The 19,946-nt window shown below is 43.5% G+C and overlaps 1 protein-coding gene across 5 annotated transcripts in view; it reads left to right on the top strand.

Moving 5' to 3' along the window:
- Positions 1-19,946, top strand: part of LOC119659152 (protein groucho) — a 305,782-nt gene that overhangs the window by 273,705 nt on the left and 12,131 nt on the right. For 3 of the 5 annotated variants that reach the window (XM_038067098.1, XM_038067095.1, XM_038067096.1), the window contains 3 exons: positions 9,824-10,024; positions 15,707-15,808; positions 16,140-16,196. In XM_038067098.1, coding sequence (XP_037923026.1) covers positions 9,824-10,024; positions 15,707-15,808; positions 16,140-16,196 — 360 coding nt within the window. The remainder of the gene's footprint in view (positions 1-9,823; positions 10,025-15,706; positions 15,809-16,139; positions 16,197-19,946) is intronic. The other 2 variants (XM_038067100.1, XM_038067099.1) reach the window with 1 other exon arrangement.

Raw genomic sequence — 19,946 nt, 5'->3', positions numbered from 1 at the left:
ATAGCTGGCCTCATAAGCGTCGATGACGACTGTGTTGAGGTTTTCCACCACTGTTTCTACTTCCAGTTCGCTCCTGATGTCACTGCTCCCTTGAAGGTGGGCAATGTTGTCCCTCGAGTGTGTTGCATAGGATTCCCAATTCGTTGTCCTGGGATTCCTTATAATGTTTTTTATTTCGGAGTTACCCTCAATGTTGAATCTGATTATCTTGTGATCAGTCATAGAGGGTTCATCCGACACCCTCCAATTCCTGACTCTTCCGTTAATTAGAGTATTTCCTAGAATTATGTCTAGTACCTCCCTAAGTTATATATTTCTAACTTATTGCTAAGAATATATTCAAGAAGGTATTCACCTCTTCGATTGGTGTCGCGGGTTCCCCCGACTTTTTGGTGGTCGTTGGCATCACAGCCGAGGAGTAGTGGTAACGCCCTCTTCTCACAACACTTCACCAGTTTTGCAACTTGTTCCGGTGGAGCCGGGATTTCGTCTCTTGGGAAGTATCCCGATGCCACGACTGCCTCTCAAGAGCTCCTCCCGGCTTTCAATGAGACTTGGATAGCCACAGGTCCCCACTCAGGAACTCTGAAAACATATGTATTTTAAATTACGCTTAAGAATTATGCAAGCTCTTGGTTTTTCGCAAGAGGAGTCCCAAATTAGCTGCATGCTTCCTCCTTGGAGACCGCGAATCTGCTCCCGATACACGCAGGGCCCCTGGGCCAGCACTATTTCAATGTTCTCCTTGGAAGTTGCCCTTGCAATTACCGCAGATGCAGCTTTCGTATGGTGGAGGTTTATTTGGCCCTCTTAGTGCTGGCCATTGGCTCCGTTGTTTGGAGCTCTTCTCCACTGTTGGAATATCGTTTTCCTCCTAGAAGCCCTAGGTCTAGGTCATTCAGCTTCTGCTCTTCACTGGGCAGCAGGTCTACTTCCCTGGTTGATCCAGTCCTTTCCGTCTCTATGGCTTTCGACACTTCTTCGGGGACTTGGGTATGCTTTTCGCCCGGTGTCTCCTCCTAGGTGTCTTTCCTCGGCTTTTGCCTGCGCATGCACGGGTATGTTGCTAAATCGATAGTTGATATGGCGACTCTGAGGTTTGATTGCTTCCATGGATCGGTCATCTACCCCGATCGTGAGGAGTTTATCCTCTCCCTCCACCTTGCTTCTGAAGACTCGCCAGAATCGCGTATAGAGATCCTCATTCTGAGCGATAAGGAGGCCCATGAGATCTTCCGTCTCTATTGTTGCGGCTTTTGGGAGAAAAACTGCCACCATATGTGCTCCTGTCTAGTTCAGCCCCTTCCCAGCCTGGCAATTTAGGAACTATGGTTCTAATCCAGTCTGCAGTGTCTTCCGTCGCCCAGACAGACGCGCATTACAGACGAACCGATATCGAACTGAACTGATGCGTTTGTGATCGGCACTGGAGGAAAAACGGCCTCAGTTCGAGGAGCGGCACGGCACAGTGATTTTGCTGCATGACAATGTTTGCCCCCATGTGGTGCGACCTACTTCATCTGATTACCGATCAATAGAGCACGACCTGGCCGATCAGCATTTCGATTCTTAGGATGAAGTGAAAAATTGGACTGATTCGTGGATCGCTTCAAAGAATGACAAGTCCTTTCCACGCGGGATTCGCTGGATAGATGGGAAAAAGTAGTGGCCAACGATGGACAATACTTTCAATCATAAATGTGCTAACAATTTATGAGAATAACGACTTGAATTTTGGGAAAAAAACGGCGAAAGCAAAGTTATACACCTGATACTTCCAGGGGAAGACATGTTGTTGATTTTTCTACACCAATGTTGGATGATGCCGCTTGCTGTTTGCTTGTCCTAGTCGCTGATGCCATTAATGTCCTTCATATTGCTGTTGCTGCGGTTGAATCTTCTTTTCTTTGACGGCTCGCAGCTCCTCCTGAAGCTGAAGGATGAGTGTCTGCTGGTACTGAAGCTGGTGGGCAATGAAGGCATTTTGCTCCTTCTGCCCTTGAATTTAGCTAAGGCTTAGGAGCCCCGAGTTCGATGTTGATGTTGCTCAACTAGGAAGATGATTCAATTTGCTCCATCAAATATGGTGTCCGGATGGCTCAAGTGGTTAGAGCGCTGGGCTGTTGTAGCGGAAGGTCGCGGTTCAAATCTCGCTGGGGGCAGAGGAATTTGTTATCGTGATTGGATGTCGGACACCAGTCGACTCAGCTGTAAATGAGTACCTGAGTCAAATCAGGGTAATAATCTCGGGCGAGCGCAATGCTGACCACATTGCCTCCCACAGTGTACTGTGGTGTACCGTTACGGTCTTGAATGAAGTGCTCTAACACACTTCAAGGCCCTGATCCAATATGGATTGTTGTGCCAACGATTATTATTATTATTAAATATCGACTCTAAAGTAACTAGTAATCCCGACATAGAGAATTTCAGGGATAATTTCCATGGCAACTTTTTTAAAGGAAGTAACCTGTTGCCTATGGTTCATTTCAAAATATGAAAATATAGAAAGCGAACATTCAAATTTGATTGAAACTTTAAACCTTCAGTGAATCTGTTTCCACATTTATGGTAAATTAAACGAGTCTGGAGTAGCTTCCAACAACTTTCATTCCATTTTTACTTTCATCTCATTTGGTTGATTAATATTTCCACCGCTGCAACCCAATCAACATTCATTTCACTAATTACTTAAGCGTCTGATTAATAAGTTTCAATTTACAAGCCGCACATCGCTCGGGTTTAATACTACGTTAAAATAGTGCATGCGAATACGCAATCATCACGCCAAACCCTAATTAAATCTGGAACCAATTGGTATTTTGGGTAGATAAATATCCCGAGGGCACATCATTTAAATTACAATCATTTTAAAACAACGACAGCAAAAATCTGGAATTATATCCCGGCTCATTTCCTATTGCTCAAAAACAGCTCCGGGTGTGTTGCTTGCTCGCACTAGAGGATCCTTTCTGTGTCCCTTTTTGGAACGATATGGTTATCAGGTGGCTGCCATGTGGTGGCAGATACACCAGTTGCGATCCGATAAACGCATTTACTCCGAAATGCAACTGGCGAATTTTCCGGTATCCTTTCGTAAATAATCGATTTATCAATATAATGAAATCAATGACCACTTTACGCATAAAATCGTTGCAATCGACCACATAATTAAAAGGACAACATGGCACCGCCACAAGTGGCACTATGACTGTCATTCTATTTTAAAATATTTTCAGTTTGTTGCTGTTAATGATACATGCTTTCAGTCGGCTGGAATGTCCACATTTTCACGAGCCTCGAAATTGTTTCATCCTTCCCAGTCACCAAGTTCATCCATACCATCCCTATGTGCTCTACATGAACACTTGCTGTTCTATATTGCGTACACATTATGGCTAATTTGTGAAAAGAGGATTTGATCCTGGAACCCGTAAAAGTAGGCAGTTAATTCTATTTAGAGAAAAACCAATTAATGGGTATCCGGTGACAGTGCTGAAAATAAGTTTGTAGTTCACATAGAAGTGTCCTGTGAAACCACAGGTCAGAGGAATACAAAGCAACACTTTAAAGCTCTGCCAGAGGAAAAAAAAGTCCCAGATATCACCTAGCCTAAGTGAAAACCAGGTAGAAATCCGATGTCCTGGTCTGGTCCCATTACGCATACACTATGTATCTCCACGAGTAACTACTCTACTTCAACTTACGTTTCCAATGCTACCCTTACGGGGCAACTCTCCAAGCAATTCTCAGATCTAATCTTGCGTTGGAACTCACTTCCTTATTTATATCGACTTTAATATTTTTCTGCGGTTGATAGTTAATAAGTCCTCTGTCTTTCTATTCCTTCCTTAATCAAGTTCGGTGATTTTCACAATTTTCCAAACTAATTTTAAACCTTTTCAAATCAATTTCAGAATTTTCCATTTCAAATTCAGATTTTTTCATTCCAAATTCACGATTTTCCATTTCAAATTCAGAATTATAGAATTAGAATCGATTCAATGTTCGTCTGTCAATTTGCTTTTTTTTTTGAAAAGGTCCAATCTTCAATTTAAACCTATACAAGTACTATTGATAGCCTCCATGCTCGTGAGAAACTGGGTAAGATTCTAATTAATCTTAGCGTGTCGTCTCCCCAACATCTCTTTGATGGCAGGGATGAGCTTGTGTGTCCTCCGACCCTTTCTCGCCCGTTTTCTTGCCATCTATTTACAGATCTCTACCTTCCGGTGTCGGTCGCCGATAACGAATAGATAGGCTTTGCATTGTATATGTTCGCTATCTCCTCTGCCAAGATGTCAATCGGCATCATTCCCAAGATGACGAACTCTGTATATCTTTTTTTTTATGGATGGAGATGGAAATCTTACAAAGACACTGCCGCGCCAGGTTGAGCAGCGTGTGGGATTCTCACCCACTAAAACCACCCCCATTTTCTCCTTTTTCCTTCGCCGTGGAACAATCGCAAAGCATTATTTCGCGAAGTGGACTGCGCTTGAAGCGACAAAGCCTTCCGTTCTTCGTGTCCTCCTTGCGCGCTCCGCTCTTCCAAGTTCCTCCTGTATTCTTTTGATTGCGGAGTTCACCGCACACCAGTTTTCCTCCGACTTCAACATTTCCCCGACGATGTTCTGCGGGCTTAGGTTGGTTTTCAGGGAGTCTTCCAGACAGTGGAACATAATATGCTCCGGGTCCTCAGGTGTGCAACCACATTCAGGACAAAAGGGAGAGTCATCCAGCCTGAATTGGTGCGGATACTTCCTGTAACCACCATGTCTTGACAGGAATTGCGTCAGATGGTAGTTAATTCCGCCGTGTCGTCGCTGGATCCACTCCTCAAGACGAGGAATCAAAGTGTGGGTCCAGCGACCCCTCTGCGAGTCCTCCCACCGTTTCTGCCACTTCTCCAGCGACTCTCGCCTTGCCGCCTTTCGGTATTCTGCATCCTTTTCAGGATTCATTTTCCTGGTCTCGTACAGGCAGTGTGTCTCACTTGCCAAAATGTCTATCGGGATCATTCGCGCAATAACACACGCTGCCTGGCCTGATATTGTTCTGAAAGCACTGCACACAATTAGCGCCACTAAGCACTAGTATATGGTGTAGCGGCTCTTCTACAGAAAACCGGCCCCTGTCCATCGCATCTCTGGCAACGCTGTTACATCAGCCTTACATTGGGACAGGGTATCGGCTAACTGCTCAGCAGCGTCCGGTCTGTACAGGGAGGGCACGTTCCATAAGAAAATGCGCAAATCGTTAATTCGTTGTCGTTGTCGGGTTCTCCGTTGTAAAATCCATCCTGTCCGAGGCTCCTTCCGTCAATTCGAAACATCGGTTTTTCGTGTAGGGTTGTCAGCCCTGCCTAACCCCCAACCTGGAGGACCAGTTGGTACATTTTGTCCCGTTTTAGGCGCGGGAGACCCGTCTGCAGTTTTTCATGATGAAAGAACTCCCATCGATCATTATGTGGAAGTGGAGATAGGGTTTGGTAGTAGTGTTGGTTCAGCAGGCATTTCGTAAGTTTTATGCTCCATCGTGGCTACAAATCCACGTCTCGCCATGGGACCTATACTAACCTTGACAGTGTTGAGTCCTGCGGCTTTTCCCGATTTCGTTCGTTTCATTGCCTCCTCGACTTCAGTTACGCAGCCAGTTAAGTCCTCGAGGGTTTTACGTGAGCATCTGTCTGGAAGACTTAATCCCACGGTCTTCTTAGGGCACGGATTGATTTTGTGACCACAATCAAAGCCCCGCTGAGACAAGCAACAACGGTACCAGTCTATACCAAGTGCATGGCTTAGCATTCATACTGGTAGATGCAAGACCTACCTAAATCTCTACCGAATTAAGGAGTACGGCAACCGTGTTGAAACGCAACACCACGCCGAGGCCCGAAGGTCTCTTCTTGCTTGAGCATAACCACAACCCCCATGAAACTCCCACTAGGGGGCAAATAACCGAGCTGTACTCACATACAACGGGAATTCACCCAAAGTATGAAAGTCCAGGAGCTATCCCGATTCCCATGGTACCAGTATACCCCTGGTAAGGTTTCGTGGCCAATTACCACTTCAGATGAGTCCCCGTGCAGACTCGGGTCTGATCGCCCTAATTAGGCCTTTGGAGTATTCGAGTACAGCGTCTCCCCGTGCCACCACTATGGTGTAAACACAAAACCTTATTAAAATCAGTTTACTGTCTGTCTGTCTGTCCGTCACACGCATTTTTCTCGGAGATGGTTATAGGGATTGTCACTAAATTTGGTAGAAAGGTGAGAACTGTGAACGCTCACGCATACAGTGAGTTACATCGTTTTACGATGAATTTAAGGGGGGGTCCCCATACATGCAAAAGGGGGGTGTAAATTTTTTTTTCATAAAATATAGTCACGTGGGGTATCAAATTAAAGGTCTCGGTTAGTACTTTTCGAAGCTGGCCTTAGTTTTGACATTTGTTAGAAAGGTGGGGAGTGCGGGGGGTTGAAAGTGATCATTCCTTTAAGGGGACCATTCTCAGAAACTACCAAACCGAAAAATCTGGAAAAAATCAGGAGGCTGCCACTATATGGTGCCTGGGCTCCGAAATACCTTCCATAGTGATATCTGTACAAATAAAGTTAATAATAGTATATTACTATAGTTTTCAGTAATTGACTGCAAAACCCCCCTTAAGTTCACGCTAGCAAGACGAAATTTCACAACAATATAGAGTATAATATAGAGCATGATCTTACCAAGTTTGGTGGAAATCGTGTTATTACTAACAAAGTTATAATACCTCAAAGTTGTGGCTTCTTCGCAAATTCAACACTATGAATGTCAATATCATCCGAAAGTGGATATTCTCACATAATATATGCATATATCACCTGCTACGTACTAAGAAATACACAAAACCTTTCGTACCTGAAGCGTCCAGCTTCCGGTTTCCCGACTTGTTTTTGCTTCCCGGTTGGCATACTTATAAATTTGCCAATTGGCCAGTGTTTTATCTTCGAGAAACTTGTGGTTGAGGAGTTTCTTTTCACGGACTTTCATTTCAACATCGTTATTCCAAAGCTAAGTATCTTGGTTGATGTACCGCTTACCTGGCTTAGTGACCCCGAGGGTCGCAGAGGCCGCTTTGTGGATCGTTTCTTTCATTTGGTTCCACGATTCTTCCACATTCATAATGGTTGGTAATCGTGTGAGTGAGATCGTTTCTTTTTTCTTCTCACCAAATCGTCACCATTTAATGCGCGACGGGCCAGTGGGTTCCTCACGCTGTTTTATCGGTGGCTTAATTCGCAGGACGGCAATCAATGGCCGATATTGAGATGCGATGGTCTTATAGGGAACGACTTTGCAATCAGTGACAATGGTAAAATGTCGGCGTCTTATGAGAATATAGTTGATTTCCGTTTTACTGTTCCCACTATAAAGTGTAGGAAGATTAGACATTTGTTTGATGAACCATCGTGGGTGTCCGCAAAATCAATTATACGCTCGCCATCCTCATTACACGCTCCAAAACTCTTTCTTCCATGGCACCTGTTACCATTATGGTCGCCGGCAATGATAATATAGTCGTCAGCAGGCACGTGTCAAGTCTATTCATCGGGAAGTGGCCAGAAGGCAACTTTCTCGGCATCAGGTCGACCTGTATGTGGTGCGTACACGGTGAAAAATTGAATAGTGCGATCAGCTGATATAATGGTGAGCTTCATCAGTCGATCATCAAATCGTTTGACTTCTTTAATGGCATCACGGAAACCCTCTGAGATGGCAATGCCAACACCGAATTGATTGTGTGGGGTACCAAAATAGACAAATTTATAGCCATTTTTACCCCGTTCGTGTTCAATGTCACAGCCTTTGGCGCCAGACCATCGGGTTTCTTGCAGAGCGCAGATATCAATGCGGCTTTTCCTACGGGTTCTTGTGAGTTCCTCGGTCTTTCCAATTAGGGGGCAACACTTAGTGTGCAGACACGTATTTGTTTTGTTCGGACGAACTTACTTAAGTCCTGACGCCGTCTATGTGTCAAAGACTTTTGAGCATATCTCGGCAGGACCGGGGCCCGTCCTGCCGCGTCGACGGAGGTAGACACCCTAGCATTTTTCCGAGGCTTGTCACTCGGTCCGATCATCGTATTTATAACGACATTGGATGCATTCTCTTGGCCGACCTGCCGTGGCGCCTGTCATCAAGAGGAATTACGTAGGATTTACCAAAGTGGAGTAAATTCCAACTATACTTTATTTATCTCTTTCCCTGATCTTAGCATTTTATTTTTGTTTTACTAAAGATAGTACAAAGTACGTTGCCTCCATTCCTCCTTTATCTGGGCTTGGGACCTTCATGCTATGTAAATAATATGCTTTGAAGCTTTGGCTCCCTTGGCTCAGGCTCCATTGTTGGTCTCCCTCATTTCGCTTTCCGCATTCTCTAGCTGCTACCTACCCCTAGGGTTCCTAGATCAGATTAAATCTAGAATTATTCGAATATCATCCTAATCAGAACACTCCCAAGCATCGTTTGAGGTTTCGAGCCCACACCCCTTAATCAACATGAATGATTATTAGGTCAAAGTTGTCTTTGATAGGGGTTGTTTTTCGATATAATAATAACCTAGTTTATGATCACCCACTAATTTGCATCCCTCGCTCGTCACCCCATATCGAATAGTACACCGAGTGTCGATTCCTCACTTGCTCTATTCATTTTTGCGGTTACAGGTGGGCCTGAATCGCCTTGTTCCCGAGGACCACAATATTAGTCCTGTTTATTGCAGGATTATTTCCAAATTACGTTACATGGCCAAAAACTATAGGTGAAATACTTGCTGATTATACACCTGCTCTGTACATATTTACCAGCAAACAATATTCCGATTGAAATAATTCCGTTTGCTGCAGGGTTGAAAGGGCGCCATGGGGTGGACAAGTGAATGGGGCAAGTATGGAGTTATTTACCGTAAACACGAATGATAATGGGATCAAATTGAATGCAAGGATACGGGTGTGCGATTGTGTAACATATTGCAGCTATTTCATCCCCCGTCAGGACTCCGATGCCGGAAATCATAAAGTTGGTGACGAGTTGATGATGCAAATACACATATAACAAATCAATTTGGAGCCAATGAGGCGTTTAAAATAATTTCGCACGCAGAAAATGAAATAATGCGGAGAAGTGGGAAGATTTATTTGATTGCCACGCGCTGTTTGCTGATACAATTTAATTATGTTAATGTTTTACTGACAGAAATGATGGTATTATGTGTGGAAATTAAGTATATTGTTGGTAGCCAGGTAATTTGGAGTTGATTTCATTTACATAAGTGAGTGTGGAATGTTATGCAGAGAATATTATGGATTGTTCCTCGCTTCCTGAAGTAAGCAGAGGGAAATTAATTATTCCACTGATGCCTGCAACAACAAATATTTTTTTTAATTGCTTTGCATCCTGCCGGAATTTTCAGTTGTATTGACTTGTCTTGACCATTTATTTTATTTTTGTATGTCAGTTATGCTTGCTACACTCACACACTGAACTAACGTTTACTTTGGTTTCATTATGTTTATATTGTTGTGTCCTCGTTCAATTGTAGTCCACTTGGAGTCCTCGGTTTCCATTCAATTGATTCGATTTTACAATGTTTGTTTCGCAATTTTCTCCTCGATTAAGTACATTTGAATATCGATTTCGATAAATAACTAAAACATACAAATACATACATAAACTATTATTTTTTGGACATTTTTTGTTTCGTTACATTTTCTGCTCTTCTCTCATTTAGTAAAATTGTTAAGATCAAACCCTCTTATCTGTTATTTCAGCAACAAATTCATGCACAGCAAATCCCCGGTGCTCCACCACAGCCAATTCCAACATTAGGAGCTCTTGCTGGACCACTAAGCGCCTTTGGAGGACCAATGGGTTTACCGCATGGACCACAAGGACTTTTGAAGGCGCCACAAGATTTGCATCGTGAGGAACTGAAGGTACCTTTGGGTGGACCATCTGCAGAAGAGAGATTGGTAAGAAATAGAACTTCCTTTTTCCGTCTGTGAAGTCGCTTCTCCGCTCGACGGAGTTCGTGATAAGTCTCTGCGCGTGCCCCCCCATTCTTCCGTTCCGTACCTAGCTTACATTCATCGTCAAACCAACCGTTCCGACTCCTTTTGCGGCTGGGACCATGTTTGTGGCCGTATCAATGATAACGTTGTTCAGGTGGTTGTGAAGATCATTTGTTGATGCTTCATCTCCAGGACCTTTGTTGACTGCGGTTATTGCAGCATCCATTTCCCTCTTATTGGTGTCGCGGAGGGCTGTGTTGTTATCATTTGTATTTTGATGTAAGCTACACATGTGAGCCAACGTATCGCCTGAATACCGGCTCCTTCCCTACTTGGATGTTAAAATCCCCAAATATGATTTCGATATCATATCTGGGACAGGGGAGGGTTCGTTCTACTGCCTCGTAGAAGGTATCCCTCTCCGACTCTGCAGTCTCCTCTGTAGGGGCGTGAACGTTAATGAGGCTAATATTTCTAAACTTGCCTCGCAAACGCAGAGTTCATAGCCATTCGCTTATGTTTTCAAAGCCGATAATAGCAGGTTTTATTTTTTGGCTGACTAAGAAACCTACTCCGAGCATATGGTTTACTGGATGACCGCTATAATATATGGTGTAGCAGCTCTTCTCCAGGAAACCGGTCCCTGTCCATCGCATCTCCTGCAACGCTGTTACTCAGCCTTATATTGGGACAGGGTATCGGCCAGCTACTCAGCAGCATTCGGTCCGTACAGGGAGCGCACGTTCCATGAGAAAATGCGCTCCTGTTGTGGCTTCGTGATAAGTTGTTTTCCGTATAGGGTTGTCTGCCCTACCCAACCCCCAACCTGGAGGACCAGTTGATACAATTTGTCCCGTTTTTAGGCGCGGGAGACTCGCCTTCATCCTTCTCCGTTTACAGCTTTTCGTTAAGAAAGAGCTCCCAGCGGTGACCACGTGGAGGTGGAGATAGGGTTTGGTAGTACAACTGTTGGTGTTGGTTCAGCAGGCGTTTCTCAGGTTTTATGTTCCATCGTGGGTACCAATCCACGTTTCACCCTGGGACCTATACTACCCTTCCTCTTCCAAATATGATTCTTCCAATTTCCTTTTGGCATTTCTCGTTCTCTGCCTCGCTTTTTGTGACGTCTCCAGATTTTTTTCTTTCCGCCTTTTGAATTCTCTCGATTTCAGATTTCTTGAGAGCATAACAACGGAACTTCCCTGGTTCAATACCTAGGTGACGAAGGACTCCACATCGGGCTATATTTACGTCATTGAAGGTAGATGCCGCATCATAAACCCCCAACTCAAGAATTTTCCTTGTTACAAAGGTGGTCTTTGAAACGCGAGACTAAATGACATTATTGAAACTTTCGGTCGGATATTGGGTTCGGCCATGAACACACTTTCGTAACAAGTCAGGGTGAGCCAGTTGTCGAAATACAGGCTTTATTTCATCCATCACTGCCCTGCTCAGGTGAAAATGTTTTGAATGATCATACACAGTATTTTCATTTTTACAATGGCGAAACTTTGACATTATTGCAAAGTCAATGACCTAAAATAAAATACAGAATAAAATTTTGACTCAAATAACTGGTTTTGTGATTCCCTTACCTTACAAGTATCAATGGAGGTCGCACTGACAACACCATTGAGGGAAGTGTGGCCTCTCTTTTGTCATATGCCATCGAGAGCCACACTTATGTCCCTATAATTGTCGTTCGTTTCCTCGGCTTCATTTACTGCATTCGCTATTGATTCCTTGACTACCTTTTTGGCAGCAGATGCCAAGATGCTGTCGTATGCAGCATGTTTGGTGATGGGAGGAGGCCGCATAAAATTTTGCCTGCAGTAGGACCCTTCCCGATTGCCCTGAGGGCATAGGCGAACCTGACATTTAAAGTGTCAAGTCGGTTTGACCGCCTCAAAATATATATAAATACCATAAAAAACAAAGTCAAAGAAAAAGCGATACTTCCACAATAACATTATATTTACCTTCTTCCATGTCATAAGTAATTTTAGGACAAAATCCAAAAATTGTCAAATTTTGCACAATTTTGGCACAGCAATACCACGTCTAAAAATTACTGACACCTGGAGCTTACCATGAAAAGTTATATAAAAACCCACGTTCCCCAGAGATTTATTGAGAATTTCTATTCGAAACATAATGAACGCATTGGTAAATAAATAAAAGTAATCAGAAAAATTGCAAAAAATATTACTTTTCATACCAAAATTTATGAAATTATAATTTTCATTTCCCTCGAAGCTGTCGTACTCCTCTAAATGGTGACTCACTTTCGAGAAGGAAGAGGAAAACGATTTTTCTGAAAGGGAGGATTCCGGGGTGTTCACCCTTTGATGTACTTGCTGTACAGACCCTGTAATGGAAGGTTCGGGTGTTGGCTGTGGGGTAGAAGGTCGAAGTATCTCTTCCTAGCAATCTTGAGGTCTTCTTCCCCTAAACACTCTTTCCTTTTTTTAAAAACCACGTGTGCTTCGAGGCATCGCAAAAAACTAATATAAGCTAATATTAAATAACGCGAAATAACACAAGTTGTTCAAACACGTCATCGAAGATATTCACCCTTTTCGGGCCCTTGCGCTCCTCCCCTTTGCAACTAATATCTAAAATAAAATGTGCTTCGAAAAGTGCTAACTGAGATCTTTCGTTTGACACCCCACATGACAATATTCGGTGAAAAAACTTCCCCACCACCTCAGGACCCTCCTCACGATTCACAACAAATATAGTTCACAATGAGCTTAAATAACAATAGCCAATCGGTACGCCCAGAACTCTATCTCCCTCCAAATAACCCTCTTCCCCCCGAACCAAACTTCATTTGATCGCCAGAACATGCAAACCTACATTGACCTCTTCCTAGTTAGCAACAATCTCCTGACCGAGTCCGGTGGCACCACCACTCCTACAGACCAATCATTCGAGGCCTGGGTAATCACGATTATGTTACACTGCTCATCAGCACTTTAGGCAGTCTCCCCAAAAAGTAGCCCAAACTTTCTCCTAACTACGCTGCCTCCAACTGGAACCCCCTCAACTAGCGACTCACGGAGAAATTGTCCGCTGTCATCGTCCTCACCTCCCCTTCTGCCGTCCAAACAAACTCTATTCAACGAAAGGACATTGATATCATTCAGGAAGTATGCTGCTAAACCATTCCTAAAAGACGTCCAAACTATCAAGATTCCTTGACAAACTATCAAGGAATTATCACGCCCCCTCCCCAAACCCTTAACCTTATCAAGGAGAAAGCCATCCTGCGTGCTCAACTTAACCGGTACAGATACTCCCCACAGTTCAACTATCTCAACCCCGGCATATATTTCCTTACACAGCGTATCTGATCCGAAATCTAATCCCTATACGCAGACCACTTCCCCTTCCATACACGAGCAACCAACTGTCACGCACATGTCCCCGATTAGCCAAATTCCTGATCAGCCCGCTCCCTCCACCAAAACACCTCTCTCAAAGATTCTGCAATCCATAATTCATTCCCATAACAATAAAAAATCAACTGGTCCGGACCAGATCCCAATTATACTCCTCAAGAAGTGAACTAAGTCCCTTAGAACCTTCTTATCCCATCTGTACAAATCATGCATCCCCACTGCACACTTTCCATCTGAAAGAAACACCCGAGGAGCTACCATCTTATTTTACTCCTTAGCACCACTTCTGAAATCTTTAATCCTCCACGATATCAGCCACTTTCACATTTCCGACTACAATATTATCCTACCGTTCCAATTTGCAGACAAGCGAGATCATAGCATTTTTCACCACCTACTTACCCTTGAAACCGACATACCCTTCAATATAAATAACAACCCCTCCCTCAGGGGTCGTCAACGATCCATAACGAGTCGCTTATGATACGGGGAGTGGCGTTTCCGAGGTGCCCGAGCAAGTAGTTCTGACCCCCTAGCTGGCATAATATCTGCGACCTAGATAATAGCCCCGAAAAAGTTTCTCGGGCTAATGACATATACACGCCGACAACCAAGGTTGGTGGAGTCCTAGTCGAAGTAGCTCTGACGACAGTAAATAAACTTACGTTCTGTGAAGCAATCAAGGGGCTTCTGGGAGGCAAAGTTTTGGTTTCCACCCTGAAACCCACGTAGTCTCTGGTAATCCGACACCTTGACTGCCTCACAGAAAAGAACGAAATAGAAGAGGCCATCAAACGCGAATGTTTAGATTGGTATCACCTCTGTGAAATCTCGAGGCCAAAAACTCGCTTTGGTAGAAGTTGAGGAGCAATACGCAGGGAAGCTTCTGAATATCGGGAAAATCAGAAATGGTTGGGTAGTGTATAGGATACGAATCCGGGCTACCCCAATCAAATGTTACAGATGTTTGAATTATGGATACACGTCTGTAACCTGCCGAGGACTTGACAGAAAAGTAACATGCCGCAAATGCGGCCAGGCAGGACATAAAGCGATTACCTGCAACGAAAAGGAGCGCTGCGTCCTATGCAGGTATCGTGGCGCGTATCATGAGAACGTCCCGCACACTGCGAGCTCGACCGGTATCCAGCCTTCAGAGCAGAACTGATTCGCAATTAAATCCTTCTGCGCGCCCCAACCCCGCACACTCAGCAAACCCTGGATCGTTATAATTGAGGAAGATCTGAGCCTTCTTTTAGTAAAAGAGGGTCTGGGTGAATTTGCGTTGTACAACTTCAAGAGCGCGGCAGTCACGAATGCGGAAGGGGGACCAGACTACACAGCAATATTTAAGGATGTTTCTGACAAGGGAATAGAAGGGTTTTAAGGAGGGCTGAATTGAGATAAAGTTGGAGGAGGAACGTAGGATAAAACCAGACATTTTGGAAGCTCTATTGATGATGTCAACTCAACGAAGTGGGAATTGAAACGAAGTTTGTCGTCGAATATTACACCCAGGTCTTTGAAGGAGGTCAGTAGTGAAAGGGGTTGTCCACTGAGAGAATAGGAAAAGGATGTTGGGGAGGGTTTAAGCGAATAACACATCCAGTGGCATTTGTTGACATTCAGTGTTTGCTTATTGATCGAACACCAACGGACTAAATTATCAAGGTTATCAAGGCCAGAATCAGGTTTTGACATCCGGTCATATACTATTAAGTCTCTAAGAGGGAAATAGCAAGGATTCATGTAGCCGAATGGAGATATTTCAACTTCTGCCGGGAGGCGAAAATTTTTGTGAAGGAACCCGTGGCCGCTAGAGTGGAATTTTTGTTGTCGTTTAAGAAGTGGGACATGAAAACCGTAGTAGGGCTTTTAACGGGACATTGCCCCCTAAACTACCACATGGAAAAAATCGATGTGCTGGCCTCGGCCATATATAGCCAATGCGAAAAGGAAAAAGAGACGGCCCTGCACTTGGTATGCAACTGCCCGGCCTCCTCAGAATTCGGACGAAGATATCTTGGTAAGGTTTTCTTTAACGAAGAGTTTGCGCATTCTCTGTCTCTGGAGAATGTTCTCGGATTCGCGAAAGTCTGCGAACGCCGTCGACCAGAGGCCGATGGAGACGTACAATGGTCCTAGCAGAAGTCTGAGCTGCGGCTAGTTTTAACCACTTCGAACGCGATGTATTAATGGCTTGCATTTTTTTAATCTATTTCATTTATTGTTGCAGAGAAATTCAGTATCTCCAGCGGAACGAGAAAAATATCGAACACGCTCACCTTTAGAAATTGAAAATGATACTAAGCGAAGAAAAGAAGAGAAGTTAACGCACGTAAGTACACTTTGATCCTTATCATCACTCTGTGCACTGTTGCATGCAATGGTCCTTTGTTCCTATTTACATATTTACAATATTTCACTTATTATCGCACTACTTACCAACTCAAAGGTAGAAAAGCTTATTTAGACCTAAAAGCAGTAGTAGCTCTAGGAAAACTCAACTCACCATTTCGTTTTGTTAAAAGTCACAAAAGGTGTCGGCAATAATTGTGCAATGTTTTGGGATAAAGGTAGAATCTAACGCTAATTTAATGTAAAAATATTACATGATAAGGCTGTGAATGTCGAAAGATTGATATTGTTTCTTCAATATTTTATTACAGGAAAGTGATGGCGAGAAAAGCGATCAGGATTTAGTCGTAGATGTTGCTAATGAAATGGTGAGTTGAGTCGTACTTTTAGCTTTAAACGGTACAGGGTCAATTCTGAAAAAAAGTGCAAAGTTCTCTGGAGTTTAGCATAAAGTTTGGAAGGGATGAAAATGGTGGGGGGGGGGGATTGCCCTACGTTTCAACCAGACGTCAAACGTATTTACTACTCTCTGTGCTGTCAAATGGAAGCAGCTCATAGGAGATAATCGCCGCTGTCACTAATGAACTCTAAATTCCGTCAAATCACACCTACCTTTTAGTCCCCCAATTTGACAGAATTTAGGATTGAAAAATTGGAAGTGACTAGGTCACACAATATGAAGAAGTGACGATTAGACAAGAGCTAACTAATGAAACGTAATTGCTCTGAAGATTAGGAGGTAGCCAAAGTGACCATCCGGGTTAACTATCATCAACGCAAACGGTTATCCCAACATACTGTGCAGATCCGCCAGCAACTCAAGTTGACTTCACTGAAATGTCGGGTTTGCATGCTTCTTCGCTAGCCATATTCGCAAATGTGAATGTGGGCTTTTTTGGGGCTTCAGATACTAACACGAGGTATATAAAAATCAAATCTTAATATCAAGCCGCGTTTGGAACTTAGGCCAGAATAGACCTGTCATTCATATATGTCCGGGAAAACCGAGGAACAATGTAGAAATGGGCGTTGAAAATTAAAAACAAAACTTGCAACACTATGGTGTATATGAGGCCGAACTCTCCTAATCCGGTGTGATTGAGGGTGGGAATTCCATGAAGAATTAGATCCCCGACCTCGTTTCCCGTGGACATCAGGTTATTACAAAAGCGATGGAGTAGTACATAAAACGTGATCGCCACGGTTATTCAAAAGCTCTAAGTTTTCATGAATGTCACGTCTGCGCCTTGTCATCCGGTTATGCTGGTCTGTGACAATAACTAATGAAAAACTTGGCCAGAATAGGAACTAGATACCCGTAGATGTGTTGATGAGAAGGGGGAAGGTGCAGTGGATTGGTCTCATATAGAAAAACAGTTTCATTGGGAGTTATGCCACCCAATGAACCCAATATCCAAGGATGGTTAACGGGAGGTCGACCCAGAATTACGTGACCTAGAACAGTGTAGGAGGAGTACAAGCTTCTTGGAAAATCGTGGAGGCAATTGAAGTACATTGCTAGCGCTGACAGCGATACCGTGTGGGTGTGATTGACGCGCTATGCCCCACATATGGCAACCATTAATAATTTGTGTGGACCTACCTCGAAATAACAAATGAAGTTTCATAAACATTCCTTTCTCGTTTCTACGTGAATAATATGGGATTTTTTCTTAGTAGCCGTTCCTCCAGATAAAGAATCGCCTCCTTCACCGGGATGCTTGGAAACATGGTCTCCACGTCGAATGACATTAGCCGTTCATCCGATGTCGTGAACTCCATATCCTATTGAGGTCCTCTTAATTGCAGATGGTTTTTCCCCAATTCCTTAAAACTACTAAACGGCCGCTTGGCGATATTTAGTGTGAGCGAGTTTGCAGCTCGCGCGCAATGTCGCGGAATTCGTTGCCAAGTTTGCGGATCTCAAGTAGATCCTTTATTGTTGGCAGTACGGGGTTGTGTATCCTTAGTTCGGCTCAATTCTCAATGAGGTGGCGCCATTCCTTCAATACTTCCTCAACCCGTTTGATTGAATCCGGCAAAGGGTCTTTCGGCAATTCGAAATATCTCCCCGTCCGAAGTTTTTTCAATATTACCGGGTTGTAGTCCGTCTGTTCTTCTTTTACTACCGCATTTCCTTTGTCCGCGTGAAGATTTGCTTGGGTTTATTCACTACGAAGTATTGCTGGTTTATTTGGTGTAATCTTCTCGCTCGACATCCTTATCAAGTGGTTTAGTTTTTCCCCCTAAGGTTACTCTTTTCAATGCCTTCTCGTATCGGAAGGCCTTCTGAATCTTGTCTACAGTGTTAGACGTATTCTCATTTCTTCCCTCGATCTCTCTAGTGAATTAGGAACTACATACCCCTAAAGTCACCCTCGTTAACTATTTATGGAGATATTTGATCAATTTTTTTAATAAAAACCGATTTATCGAAGATTCTATATAGTTTGGTTAAAACTGTTTATGGTAGTGGAGTTATAAATCGTACAAATGTGTCTACTTGGTCTTACGAGCTGAAAAATGGCCGCACTTCCTTTCTTGACAATCCTCGAGGAGCAGAAAAATTTCAATTGTGATTGAAGAACATATGAAGAAAATGGGGATAACGGTCCATGACCATCGAAGATTGGCATTGGGTGCGATATTACCTGCAAATCTGCAGACCTTTGTTGTACAGAACAATCACAAAAATCCTCGAATATCAGAAACTTTCCGTGGAATAGGTTCCAAAAAATCTGACAGAACAACACAGGTTGACTAATTGTTAAAGGAGATGAAACTTGGAATGCCCTCTGCTTGCCTGAAATCAAGAGACAGTGTCAAAAATGGCGACACAATTTCTCATCTTCCGCCAAAAAATCAGAATTGTAGTATTAGCTGAAAAATATATGAAAGTTTCGAAGTATCTATCTTAGAGGGGACCATCAATTCGACAAGATATTGTGAGACCTCAAGAAACTAGAGTGTCTCCTGTTCACTCCTTAGGAGAACATAGGGCATCCACATAATCAAACTGCGGTTCACTGAAGCCTGTGCTAGAGCTCACAGCAGCGTGTGATAGAGCTCACAGCAGCGAGACAAACTAAAGACGAACACAGACCCCCACGTCGACTGGGGTTCGAACCTAAAGCAGCGAGATTGAGAGGTTAACATTCTGCCCCCTCAACCATCGCGCCATCAGAGAGAGTCTGTCTGCTGCAAAACAATACCAGGCTCCCCACAGCCAATGCCACAAAGCAACTCCTACAATCGTTTGGAAGGGAAGCTTTGAGCCATCCACTCCACCACCATTGAATATTATTAAAATTATGCTTGTCCAACCTAAAAAGGAGGCCACCGCATACAGTGGTCTGTGCATGTTTTGTAGTAATTTCTTTCAATTCACGTAGAATAGGGACGCAATTATACTCTTATTTTTGAATCATATTCGTTCGATTCAGATTTCAGATTGTTGTGTATATATCAGCAAATGCCTCTTAATATTTTTTAATATTAAAAAATACAGAGAAGAATCAAACTAACAATCTACAACACGATGATTCGAGAATTCTTTTGCTGCAGACCTGGATGATAAATCAGGTTGAAAAATATACCAGCAATGCCTTCAAGCAGACAAATTCTCAGGCAAATTTCAGGCCCAGTGAGGGAAAAGAGTTATATCGTTGCTGCAAGCTATTGAATTGCCGGCATATGAATTCTCAGACTCCTACTCAAAAGCAGGGTGGAAAGCAAACGATCGCCTGGACATTTTTGAAACAGATGGGAGGACTCGATCAGCAATGCGAGCTACTGATTGCCGTCGCTAAAGTAAGCCACTGTGGCCTGAGTGCTGAGAGTCCATGGAGAACGCGGTTGCCCAACCGAGAAAAGTGAAGGCCAAGGACCGACATCGAACTATGCTCGGTCATGTGCCTGATCTTTGTGTGAAATAAAATCTTCTTAAAATCGATTCAACGTCTGTCGTTCTGTCTTTTCTTTTTTGTAAGGTGGAAATCTTAAAAAAAAATTTGGTCGAGACACGTCAGAGTGTGGAATTTTTATCCACTAACACCGTCTCCAAATCCCCTTACCCCGTGGAAGCACCATTTCTTCCTTCTCTGCGCGACCTGAGACGG

This window comes from Hermetia illucens, chromosome 6 (genome assembly GCF_905115235.1).
Source record: "Hermetia illucens chromosome 6, iHerIll2.2.curated.20191125, whole genome shotgun sequence".
Taxonomy (NCBI): Eukaryota; Metazoa; Arthropoda; class Insecta; order Diptera; family Stratiomyidae; genus Hermetia; species Hermetia illucens.
This window is presented reverse-complemented; position numbering and strand designations above follow the sequence as displayed.